Source organism: Ambystoma mexicanum, chromosome 6q, assembly GCF_040938575.1.
Source record: "Ambystoma mexicanum isolate Mex_15411 chromosome 6q, UKY_AmexF1_1, whole genome shotgun sequence".
Lineage (NCBI taxonomy): Eukaryota > Metazoa > Chordata > Amphibia > Caudata > Ambystomatidae > Ambystoma > Ambystoma mexicanum.
The window spans coordinates 1,133,884,742-1,133,898,760 of record NC_090937.1 but is presented as its reverse complement, the minus strand read 5'-3'; the positions used below and the strand labels follow the sequence as shown (position 1 = coordinate 1,133,898,760).

At 38.9% G+C, this 14,019-nt stretch overlaps 1 protein-coding gene across 3 annotated transcripts in view; it reads right to left on the bottom strand.

The window, feature by feature from the left end:
- Positions 1–774: 774 nt before the first annotated feature.
- The window catches only part of GABRA2 (gamma-aminobutyric acid type A receptor subunit alpha2), a 686,792-nt gene continuing 673,547 nt past the window's right edge, over positions 775–14,019 (bottom strand). For all 3 annotated transcript variants that reach the window (XM_069631722.1, XM_069631721.1, XM_069631723.1), the window contains one exon: positions 775–12,322. In XM_069631722.1, coding sequence (XP_069487823.1) covers positions 12,011–12,322 — 312 coding nt within the window. In that variant the 3' untranslated portion in view covers positions 775–12,010. The remainder of the gene's footprint in view (positions 12,323–14,019) is intronic.

The window sequence follows — 14,019 nt, the reverse complement described above, 5'->3', positions numbered from 1 at the left end:
TCTTGTACCACCGGTTTTAACAAAGTGTTTTGGCAACTATGCTTAACTGGTCACACAACCTCATTAGTTATTGCTATTACTGACTCTTTGCGATCACTGCAACTTGAATGAATCACTTTTATATTTATCCATTCTTATATTTTAATTATGCAATGATTTGCTCCAATCTGATATATATATATATATATATATGTAAGGCTTTAATGTATCATTTTTACATTCTGCTTATGCTTTTCTCATCTTAAATGTATCTGCTCCCCACTTTCCTCTACGACTCCCCCAGCAAAGCTAGATGTTAAACAGATGCATATGTAACATATGTTTTTTTTTGTATTCACTTATTTATTGGTTTTAACTTAACAGACATTACAACTACATATCTCCAAAGACATAAAAAAAAACATAAAATACAAAAACCCTTATTTACAAAGTTTCCATTCAATAGTTTGGTTAATATTCATGGCAAATCGTAAGAATCGTTCCTATAATATATTGTTCAAGTAATGTTATGTTATGTAACATATTTTTAATGCTTCTCTTTTTTATCTTGTTGATACCTTATTTTATGTATTTGTCTGTTCGATTTGTCAAAGGTTAGATGATAACCAAATGACTACCAATAAAAGAATAAAACATGTAACAACACATTTCCTATTTTAGAAGTCCTTGAAGAAATCATGCACTATTAACTTGTTTTAAATTGCTGGTTTATTCCATTTGGGTCGATTTGAAGAAGACAAGTCAAACCAATACACTCACAAATGCAGAAACCAATTTAAATGTATTTAAATCATCTTTATTATGAAGTACAAAAAATAATATATAGCAGTATTGGCCATGTGAAAAACAAACATTTTAAACTGCAAGCATTGGTGACATTCAAACAGTATAATTCATTTGCCCGCTAACTTAACAGCTTTTTGAATATTAACATGATCACAAGTTACAGACTATTAACAATACTTTTCAGTTTCAAACTGTAGCAAGTAAATACCGCACCAGAAATGGTTTTGTGATATCAAGGAGGATTTCAACAGCTTGCCGTCTTTGCCCTGTTTAGGAATTAAACTACATGATTGTTTAGTGTATAAAAGCCAGTGTTCCACTTCATTTGGCAGTATTAACAAACACAAAAAATGCAGAAGAACATTGAATACAGAATAAAATAACCAGTGAGTAATATATTAAATTAGATGATCATTAACATGGGGAATGACCCCTTAAAATAGAAAATAATCCTTTATGCAAGTTGTCTAGTGAAATATAACAAGTAAGTAGTCTCCAGTGATTTAGTGTAATAAAATGTTTAATGTGATACTATATCAACGTATGCACAAAGCAATTTTCAAAAAAGTAGCACATTTAAAAAAATAACAATGGTACGACTTTGCATTCACTAATGAAGTTTACTTGCCTGCTAACTGCTAAATTCAGGTGTCAAAGGAATGGGTAAAAAAACACCACCACATACATTGTATGTATTTCAGGAAATGAGTGAATTAGTGAAGGACATCATACTATTTACATTATGTACATAAACTGAATGAATAAAAACATTAAACGTATTACATAACATGAAATGCAATACAAGGTATTGGTGTAGACATTATGCATAGACACCAAAAACAGAACTATCAAAATGTTAGCCAACCTTTTCTCTTTTTAAGCACGTCCAAAGGTGTGATTTTATGATGTGCACCCATTCTCATCAATCACCTGTCAGGGGTACTTGCAAATTGAGACCTGTGTAACTCTAAAACTACCACAGTTCCACTTATGAATTCATTGGCATGACTGGCGCGATCTCATTCTGACAGACGTCATTTTAACAAAATGCCAGGAGAAGCAGGAGTGACAACATACTTTGGATTACATCACAGGACGTGTCAGCATTTCCTCATCACCACCTGCTGACATCATCAGAAATCATGTCACATGGCATTTCACCTGGCTGACATCACTGGAAAGAAGGTTGGAGATGTATAAAACGCTAATTAAGCTTCAGAATGATAAGACACAAATAGCTACAAGTGATTTCAAAATGCTATTTAAGCTATTGACCATGATGTAACTTCTGATTTGACAGGCCTTGCGTGAATTCATTATATGATTGAGGTACGAACAACAAAACCAAAAGGACCAAAGACACTACCTTCAAGTGACAGTAAAGCCTTATTTGGCCAGCTAAGGCCACCTTCAGACAGTTGCAGCCATCCAAGATCAACATAACCTACCCCACAACTGTCACTTTATGCATCATGTGCCTGTGATAGAAGATGCAAGGTTTTGTTTCAAAGGCATAGTTGCTATACAACCTCACATGTTCCAGAAATGCTAGTTAATATTTATAAGCATTACCGCATTTATGATGCAACCCCACATGACCAGTTGCTGTCAAATCACACACTGAATATATGCTATAATGCTCAGAAATGCCATTGAGTGCTACTTGATGCCACCTGTGTATGGTAGAGCAATGATAGCTAAATAATGCCACACACGCCAGCCGTTATCATAATATGACACGGTCAGTCTCACGTGCCCCAGTAATGTCTGTCCCTACCTCATGTGCATGATATAGTTGCAACATGTTTTCTGCGACTCCACATGTCCAGTTGTTGCCATAAAGTCTACTCTGTAGCTGAAAATGCCTGGACAATGCTCAATCAATGGAACCTGATGCCTCCCGTGCATGTTATAGCCACATCTAATGTTGAGCCTCACACTTTCAGCTACTGCTATCATATGACAAGACGAGACACATGCCCAATAAATGGTAGTTAATGCCCCATATGTATGGTACAGTCATCCTCACATTTCCCGTTGCTGGATTCATATGCAAAACATATTTTACAACGGCCAAGTTAATCCACCTATGGCGATTAATGCCAGATTAACATAGGAACTGCAAATAATGTCCAGTTTCCCACCTCTGAGCCAGGCTTGCCACAATGCATCCACACCACTCGAAACTGCTCTGGCCACAAATCTTGCGCATGACAATGCTTTGACACTGTCAACAAACTTGTGCTTGTTCGACTTCCTCACGATGGTAAAACCACACATGCTCTTATAGCCCCACCTTCCCTCTGACTGTGCTCACGGCATCAGAAACATCACGTCATTCTACTGATTGGTAGATAGCATAGCATTTTGTCCACTAGATACCAACAGCAGGAGTGCACAACGTACTTTAAAATCATGTCAATAAAACATGTCTCGTGACGTTCACAAACATGCCCCCCCCCCCCCCACATAGCCCTGCCTCTTCGGCAGGGGTCTTCACCATCTGCATCTTGAGATGTTTTGTAGTATGCCCCCCATGTTCTCCCACCGTTCACTTTACTGGTGAAGGCTGTTGGAGATTCAAAGTTTTCAGATGGCAGTGCTAGGATATATTTCGCTTTTGGAACCTTTGTATTCTTTTCTAGAATGTTTCAGTTTGCACTGCAATAATTGAAATACCCTAGGTATAATGTACATTCCACACTACCTATGATTTACCATGCAACAGAATTCTTATTTCATGTAACACCACTTGAGGCTGTTAAAAGAAATAAACCATCTTCTGTCTGCCGAACACTGTGCTAGTATTTGCTCGTGCTATAATCTGTTCTAAACTAGATTAGTGTAATGCTCTATGTGCTGGAATCACAGATCATATCATTCAAAAATGTAGCAACTCGTATAGTCTCGAACACCCCAAGAGATGCGCACATTTCTCCAGTTCTATGAAAGTTACACTGGCTTCCAGTACAATCTAGAAGAGCTTTTAAGCTTCTCACTATAGCACACAGAACCCTTTTTGAATCTAAACCTGACCTTTTAAAATATAGCATTAAAACCCAATCCTGTGGTAAAGGCCCAGGGCCTAAGTTATAGCCCAAGAGCAGTGAGGGTCTTAATAATGGGCCCCCAATGCCGATCCCACCCAATCCAGCTGTCCTTATCAGGTTTTATTGCTATTAACAACCCGGGTTTTCAATCTGAAAACCCGGCGTGCTGGAAGCATTGTATTTTGTTTGAATTAAAGGGCCACACTTGCAGCATCCTGTACATTCAAACCAAATATTTACCTAAGATTGTCGGTGTGCGATGGAAGGCGGGGCTCCATCTCCAAATCGTTCGGGGCAGCTGGAGTGTTGGTGGTGCTGCTACTGAAAGAATCAGGTAAGTGGGGGGTTGGGCTAGGGAGGCAAGAGGCTGGAGACCAGGGCGTAGGGGAAAGATAGCGGTCGGGTGAGAGCGCCCTTCATGTTTCTTGGAATGCAGCTTGGATCATGCAATTCAGCCCACCATCCAAGCAACCTCATTGGCTGGTTCCCCTCCGCCCCCCTGGGTACTAAGAAAGAATAAAATAGCATATGTCTTCTCATGAACAACAAACTGATATGAGATTTAATTTCTCTGTCAACTGGTACAAACGACCTAGAGTACTCTAAACATCATGTGCTGTTACAGAAGTGAAACCCTGGAGTAAAATATCAGACAATATCTGATCTATCAGAGAACTGAATTCGTTTAGAAGAAAAAATGACACATTGCTGTTGTAAGCCCTTTTTTCTACTTTACTGTTTACTATGATATATTAGGTTGAGAACTGTGATACCTTTTGGGTGGTAGCACATGAACCCAATCAAAACCAGATAAACATACCAAATAAAAATAAGGTATGATGCTAGCAATGAAAATAAGAGTTTGGCTTCAAAAACTGCTGGTGTAAAACAACTGGTTCCTCCTTGAACTGCACTTTCAAAATGATCCCATTATTTACTTGGATAGTCCCAGTCGAATTTTTTTTACAAAAGATCACATTTCCTTTACTTACTTACAGCCAAATGTGGCTGCTTTTAATGCGCTGAACCCATTAACATTGTTCTGAAGTATATTATGAAAAATAAATGCAAAAATGATATTTAACAACATTACAAAAGAAAAACGTATTATTGTGAGTTTTAGCAAAAAGCATCCTTATATGTGTGATTGCCTGAATATTAATTTTTACACATTGGAACTGGAAGTGTCTTGCAGCATTGTTTGCTGAATAAATACAGTCATATCAGAATTAAAAAATTAGGCATAACATCAAGGTGAACATAGCATACGTTTAAAAAAATGACTAAAGGACGTACTTAGGTGTCCAATTTCTTCAGCATAAAATATGATTGCAGTAAAGGTGTCATCAGCAATTGTAGGTGTAGTTCATTTTTCCTGAGGAACATGCATCTGACAATTCATAATTTTTTTTCTGTGAAGCCGATGTTCACCTAAGAACGTCACCTATGTTTTCAGTGCACATACAAGAATAGGTTTTGTCTATTGGAAAGTTGTTTTGTCATTTGTTTTAAAGGCTGCCCTATGATTTTGATTTGAAGGCATTCTTAGACAGAACGGTGACCTTTTACAAGCTATTGTAAAGTTAATTGCTTATTCCCTTCACCAACAAGAACGTAGTTTGGAGAACATATTTTGCATTTTTTGTTAGCTTTTTAACAATAGTTTTTTGTGTGTTTTTTTGGGGGGGCATGGTTTTAGGCTCAAAGAAGGAAGGGAGCAGAGACTGTGGAAAATGGGTCTTCACCAAATGATGTAACTCAAAAATTCGGAGAACATCTGAGGCTTGGAAGATATTGGAGGGTTTGTAGTGGAATGGGTCAAGATAAATAGGGAATGACTCAGGTATACCTTTATCAGGATTCTATGACTGAGCCTGGGTTTTGTGGAGCATCGTTTGAACATTGATGGGTATGTGTCAGAGGAAGTGGTCGCAGAGAGAGGATCAGTCACTGGCAGGTGGAGGAGTAATAGTGTGATACACCATCAATATTCAACTTGATTATTCAAGGCTCTTGTAAATGAGCTTGGGAAGGCATCACAGCCCCTGCAGATAAGTCATACAGAATGCTACAACCACCTTTTAAGCTAGAAGAAACAAATAAGAACCAATCTCCCCCCAAAAGGGTCCAAAATTTAGGATCCTCATGAAATCTCAAATCATTTGCAGGGTTATCTGCTTTACTCATAAATTAATCCACAGAACCATATTCAACCAAATGGTGCATTACAACTTATAGTCTACTTTCATTAGGCAGATCATCAATTCATATACCTCCCTTGCCTCTGATGTAAGATCTCAACTGAGACAAGCACAGATCTCCTTCGGCAAGAAGCAGAAAACATACCTCATGTACATCCCTGAAAGCGCAAGTCTGTTTATGTGAATGCACTCTATACTACACACATATATGGGTTGATCCTGTTACCAGGTTTGGATCCATGCCCCAAAACACATACAGCTATCAAATCTGAAAAAATACGTTTGGAGTTATAGTAAATATTACAATCACATCCCTTCTTCAAAAAGCAGAAATGCAAAGAAAAATGTTATGCTGTGTTAGTCCAGTTTTAAAGTCTAATATGTAGCAGATTTTGGTACCTTTTATTAATTTATTTATTTTATTACTTAACCTAAAAGACATCAGTCTTAAGATCAATATTTGATTTATCACACACTCTGGTCAACTTTGAGCCCAGGTTCAGCAATGCAATCACATCAACAAAGTCATAAGACTCCACTCAAGCACCATTTCTCACCAACAACTGCCTGACACTACTGGCAGAAGCCCTAGTGAGTGAAGGGCACAGGACAAACACAACCAAAATCTTGAGTGGCTAAGCTCAACTGTTTGGCATCTATTACCGAGCATGAGACAAGCTGAGATAATAGCGAACACTGCACCGTCCAAAAGTGGGTAACTTTATTTTTCATTTGCTACACTGTATGCAAGTCAGGAGACCATTGTGAAGCCTCAGGCATAGTGAGGTAGCATTGGAGACTCCATCAGTTAACACCTAGAACACATTTTTGTTGTGCCAAATTGTAAAGCAGCGAGCAAACCTTAGCCCTACATTGGAATCACTAAAACGCTATGTAGAGGTGACAACACACATTTTTAGAATTTGTGATTATCATACAAACTGACCCTGTTTCCCAATTATGTGTTTTCAAACCTCTCACTGCAATACACCTTTTAAAGTAACATCAGTAATTTTAGGAAACTAGTAAGGCCCATCTTAAGACTGCTTGCACCTAACTTAATGGTTACATGTGAAAATGATCATTGTTTTCTCCCTTTCCTGTTAAATGCAACTCTCAGAACGTGTACTGTTTTTTTATGGACTTTTAATGAGTACCATCAAGTTGGACGACAATAAAGATCTGTTATCTGTTAATATCACCAAGATGCCCCTCTGGGGGTGAATGCGTACACTACAAATACACCTTTTTTGTTATGGTATATCATGTTAAGTTAAGAAAGCGATTCCAAGCCCACATTCCATTCATTCTGTTGCTCCAGCCAATTAAATGTTCTTTTTTATTTTACGTTTGAAAATGTTCTGTGCTGTGGTTTTCCTTTGTAAATCATTTCACTCTGCAACATCTGATGGAGAGGTCTGTGGGACTTCGTAAGCTAGAGTTTTGTTCCATCTCTGCATTCAGTTTTCAGTTAGTCCAATATAAGGTATAACAATCTGCAACTTGTGTGATCCAAAAAGCAGAGCAAATGGAAAGACATATCTTCGTTTTTCACCTCAGTGTATCCAAAGACGCTCAACAAAACGTTAATATGCAGATTCACAGTTTTTAATTATTATGATTTAAAACATATTCACAAAGCCCCTATTCACAATTGAATGTATTTCTGGGAGAGCTGTGTATGTCTTGGCATAGGTTACGCACTCTTTCTTCACTCATGCATGCAAAAGAAGCCAATGTTGTAACTTCCGAGAGTCTTCCCAAACATTTGTGAATGGATTCCCCATACTCAGGTGTAGGTTAGATGTTGTGATAAGTAAGGGAAATCCAGGGGAGTTGCTAGGTCTGGAAAAGACCCGGGGCTAAGCTGATGTCGGAACTGTTGGGACTGGGGGCTAGCTAGTCTTTTGGCTGTAGCTCCTGAGATTCTATCCGGGGCTACAACCAAAAGATCCGGGGCTATAGCCCCCTTAGCCCCCCCCCCCTAGCAACGCCCCTGGGGAAATCCATTTTGTAGGGATTTATGCAGTACATTGCAAACATAGCCACCAAGCAATGGAGCACTGTGCAAGAAAAAGGAAGCATACACAGAGAGTTGGATGGATTAAGGCTAGAGTTGGAAAGAGGAAGGACTAGGCTTCATTCTGTTGATGGATGGGGCCTTGGGGTAGTGAGTCACCATTTCGTTGAGGTGATCTTTGAAGAGCATAGTGTTAGTTTCCCGTATAATGTGTAGCTGGAGACTGCCTGATGTGTGTTGGAAGGTTAATCTGCAACAAGGCAGAAGGGCATTTTCCTGTTTATATTTCAGATTCTAGTTTTCAAATTGGCCATTCATGATGTAAGAGTGTTATGCTGATCTGCAGAGATTTTGATTTTCTTGACCTGGTAGGGGCTTGTTGTAATTGCCATGCAAGCAATGCAGGTTTTCTGAAGCTCAAAAACTACTATACCGCAGAGGTAGTCAATACTGTTCCAGGAGAACTGGAGGGATGCAGATGAATTTCTTTCCAGCACTGATGAAGGGAGATGTACATTAGAGTTGCTTTCTAGATGGCAAGTTTAGCACTACCATCTCGGTGTATTCAGAGGCAGTTCGGTTGGTTGCATGATGTACTTGATATGCACACTGTGTACACTGATGACAAGTTGAGTTGGGTGTCATGAACTTTCCCAATCCACCCACCACAGATTAGTTCAGTGATTGCTACGGCAGATGTGATTTACGCCTCTAGGCCCAAGGTGACTGTCTAAAGAAGAGAAATGCATGGGGCAAGGTTAGCGACAGAGGGAACATGATCGGCCAACTGGTGTGCCACAGGAAACAGTGCACAGTTCCATTTTGGTCAATCTATGTAAAGGTTTACTGTATGAATGATTGCATCTGGGCTAATGGCATGATGTGAACCAGTGACTCAGTTTCACTAGGCAAGTCAATGCCTTTTTACTTCAAACTTTCCCAACATGGGGAGAGCCCAATGCGGTCATTGAAGAACTGCAAGTCATATTCTGGAGTCCTGATGTCCTGTGTAGTCTCCACAAACCGAACTGAGGCTATATGAAGAAGAACACTTAAATAAGCATAAGTGTGGAAATACATTTACATGACACTGTTGGGGTGATGTTGGTGCTATATTCCTGGGTATGATACCCCTCACCCCCACTCCATATAGTGTAATAGTACATTGGATAATACAGTGTTGGAATTGGGGTTGAACATATTAACAATTGCAATCATTTATAAAATATAAAACGTATGTATGTTGTGTCTAAAACCAAATATCAAGTTAGTCGAACTATGCAACATCGCACGTTGTAGCAAACACATATCATAGCGTAACAAGGCAAGACATCATGTCCTACCACAGCCCAGTGTGGGAAGTCAAATGTAGCAAAGTGTACTACAGCAAGGAAACAATTCATGATGCAGTGTAAATGAACACACACTTTTAAATATCGGTGCATTAATGTTGATAAAGATTGTATAAGTTGGTCTCGTAACATTAGGCACTTACTTGAGCAGTTCCAACATAGACATTCTAGAATTAAACTCTCATTACTGGTAATCAGAGACAACAATAGCGCAGGATTCACATGGTGTCCCCTTTGTCATCACAGAAAAAGCATAACTTTGGTGCAGGCATATACTAAATAATATAAGGACTCGTGTTTCCATTGTCAAGATATTATAAGAAACAGTATACGTTTGGAAGGGTATCTAAGATAACTTTTATGAGTTTGTATGGTATGGCTGTCTATTGCACAACTATCGACAACTTTACGAAGTGCACCCACATTGAATTTGTTCAAAAGTGGTTCTCCTTTAGAAACAGATAGACTTTCATTATAAGGTAAACACTAGTTTGGGGCCAGAACATTTCAAACAGGGTGTTTGCTCACCTACTGTGCAATTCAGGAACGTGTGTGAACATGACAACAGTATGCACATTCCCATGTCAGGCCACCATTCCTCCGGTTACCCATGTTTGTGCTAAAGGCATGTATGTGGGGAGCACACAATAAAAGAATGAGTTGGCTGCAAAAGGATGCTGCCATATCCCCCCTTTAAGGTACATAGTTTCTTTTGAATTCCTGTTTGAAGTGTTGTTCGTAACACAATCGATTCTTGCTATAACTGACTGTGCATCATGGTGTTACCTTTGTCTGGGTGTGCAGTGCTGAGGCGTGCAAGGAATCCCAGATTAATTTGCGAGTATGCAATGCAAACTAAAAAAAATAGATACGGGCATGAAGCTGTCCTCAGCACTGAAACCACAATCATATGATGCAGGCAACCGACAGGTCCTTATCATGGCAATGATAAAGAGGTGAAAATTGACTAAACGTTTCCTCCTTCACCTTTCCAAAGCTGTGCAAAAAGGGCAGTCTACAAAACTTTAATCATGTTCTTTCAAATATGAGACAAATGTGTTGCATTCTTGCGCAAAATATGAAAATCGTGTTGATGCGATTGAGCGGCCAAGCTCAGTTTGATGTAAGACAGTAGTAATTCGAAAATGAAAACAAATGCCCACATGCTGTAAAATGCAATTTCACAAAATTGGAGAGTATTCATTTGTATAGATCGGGCCTGATTTACAACCCGTTTTTTTAATGAGATTCGCCCATTCAAAAACGCTTTTGTAAATCAGGCCCAATGTCTCTATGCAGCGGCATCAGGAACAGCCAAATCTCAGTTAATAGACTCAACAGAAATCGAATTGTCCATATCCCCAACAATAATAGAGATGTCCAGTCAGCAAGTTAGTTCTGATCACTCACTGACTGTTACTAATAAAAAAGATGCATGATGGCGTTGTTGTCATGAGCAAGCCGAGTCACAGAACTGGGCAAGCTCTTCTTGTTAGCATACTCCAATTACAGCAAAAACGCGGGAAACTGTTGTTCCTTTGTTTAATGTTTCTTGCAGTAACATCTATTTGAGGGAAACGAATAAAGGCTATAACATAGCTTAATAACCATCAAATGTAGCAGTTTTCTCAAAAATCTATAATTTTGCCCATGCTACTTAAAATAAAACAAACGCAACTACAACAAATGCATTAAATAGTAAAATAATGTACTGCACGGACCAACACAATTAGGAATAAAGAAAGAAGCCTGAAGATTTGTAGAATAGGACTGTACTATAAACAGAACGCCAGGAGAGGTGACACACTCACATGGGAAATCCTGAGAACTTGCTACACATAGTACACAGTGGGTCTGAAACAGCAGCAGCAGCAGCATTGCTTGTGAAGCAGCAACAGAAAGGGGTCTGGGACAGGGAAAAGAACAAGGTAGCACCTGCTTTTCTGCCAAAGGAAATAGATTGTATTCGAAAGCCTCTCCTCGTAGTATGAACACCGCCATAGCTTCAGCTCTTCTAGATGCATGGGCAGAAACAGAGTCCTTTACACAGCTTGCAACATGTAATGCATAGACTCTGTGCTGAACGCAGATCCCTAAACTGTAGCGTGAAATCACTTCGATGTACATGTAAACAACACTACATGTTTATCTAGTCATACTGCATACTTTACAGTGGCGACAGTGTGTTAACAGTTAGTTAAAAAATGATTTCTCAAAGTTACCATTTCTTCCATTGAAGCACAATGTTATGTCATAGAAAAATATTAACACTTTAAATAAAAAAGCACACAGTTCCTTAACGAAGAAATATGTAGGAATTTCATTTATCTCTCTTCAGTGGGCAGTGAATACCAATCAATCTATGCACAGTGTCTTTTGAAATCACTTCAGCTTGGCTAGTCTAAAGCAAATGGCCGACTCTCTTTACTATGGACGTTACCCACTTGCCGCCCCTTTCTATTATCATGGTTTTCCCCCATGTATTCAAGAGATATTTATATACTGTACAGATCATTTCACAGGTCAGCAGTTAGCAGTCATACAGAACAAAAGGACCTATCTGAGTTTTAAAGACTACACAGTCTCAGCATAAGTTAGTATCTATTTTGTTTTTGATATCACAAGCCCCTTTATAGCCGGCTCCCTGTTTAAATATGTCGCCCAGTACACTAAGTTAAACGTGCCAAATAGGAGAGGAAACACTATTCGTGACATTCTGTCAATTTTGCTGACACTGTTAAAGGTCTTCTTGGTCTCTGCAGGTTTAGCTTCTGGTTTTGCCTTATTGGGGTCTGCAGCAGCACTCTTGGAAATTGTAGGCAAAGCAGAGTCCTTGGAAATGTTTGGTGCGTAGTTTGCAACTGCCACAGCATACGCATTATTTTTCTTAATAATGGATGCCTTTTCCTTTTTCTAGAAAAAAAAACACATGTTAATATAGTTTGTTAATTAGCTGAAATCAACACATCGAAAATACACACAGAGCCTAACTCACAAAGCGTGTTTCCCATTGGGCAGTGTGTTATTTAAATATACAAAGCCAACACGTCTTTTTACAAATCCTCCCTTTTGGTCTCCCGCATTTACAGGGCTTTACATTTACATGCAATGATGGTCTGTTGCATGCCACAATGGTCCTCAATACGAGTTTGTGGGGGTGGTAAAAAGTGTTGGTAATTCTGTTACTAGCACTTGTGTTAGTGGTAATGGAACTACCGGCATCTTTTACTGCACTGTCGAATTAGGAGATGGGAGGAAAAATTTAGGATTTATCTCCAGCAAAGAAGTGGAGGTAAAGCCTCTACTTTTCTTCCAAAAATTGGCAGAATTACTGCACACACCTCATGGAGACCTATAGTCTCCACAAATGGGACACACCCCTACCACCACTTGTAATCCCATGGTAAACCCATAGAACCAAGTGTTGGTAACAGTAACTGATTTTCATGGTCATTCAGCAGAATTACCACTGAATTACCGCAAAACCCAGAATGATGCTCAAAATGTCCTCTCTGCTACTTTCTTCAGAGCTTTAAAAATACAAAAAAGTGAAATGTTTTCGGTGTCCGAACTAAACTTACAAGATTTCTGTTGGGATAAGGTAGCCCCATTGGACAAACATTCCATTGTGACTCTTGAAACATGAAGTATATTTCTCGCCTACGCTCTATGTTGCATATTGCTGAGAAGGATTTTGCAAAACGAACTTTAAGCTAGGCGATTAGAAGCTTTGCTTCCAAAGCTGATTAATGAAAATCAATCCGGTTTTATTCAAAAAAGACATGCTTCAAGTAATATCCAAAAGCTTATTCAAACAATGTCACAAGCCTCATACTCAATTGATGATATTGCGATACTGTCCTTAGATACTGAAAAGGCGTTTCACCGTGTTAATTGGAACTATCTATATACAGTGCTATACAAGATGGGCCTAGGTGAGAGATTTTTATCATGGATTAAATTATTGTATTTGAAACCAACAGCTGATATAAATACAAGTGGATTGAGTTCGGATATATTTGAACTAGGCCGGGATGCCCACTATCCCCACTCTTTGTTTGTCATTGCGGAAGAACCATTGGCCATCGCAAACAGGCATGAAAGAAAGTTAAGTGGTATAAGTTGTTGGGGTTTGAAACAGAAGCTTTGGTTTTACATCGACAAACTTCTGCTGGTCTTAAAAGATTTAGAACATCCACTATCTTGTTGAAACTCCTGTCAAGTTTCAATGTTTCATCTGGATATAAAGTTAACTGGGCGAAGTCGGAAGTGATACCATTGACAATAACCTGTAATAAGCTGTGGGTTACTTTGTTGGGTTTTAGATGGTGCTCGGACAGGATGAGACACTTAGGTATATCGTTAACACCAAAGATTGAGGAAATGGTACATGAAAATCTAAAAGAATTGAGCGAAGGTTTTAGACTAGATCTGGAGAGATGGAAGATATTAAACCTATCCTTATGGTGTAAAGTAAACGGCTTAAAAATGAATTCTGCTCCTAAAATTAACTTTGTGCTTGGCATGCTATCATTGAAAATTGTCCACGGTACTGGAAAGAGTTTGATAAGCTCATGCAGAACTTTATTTGGGATAATAAACCTCGGAGA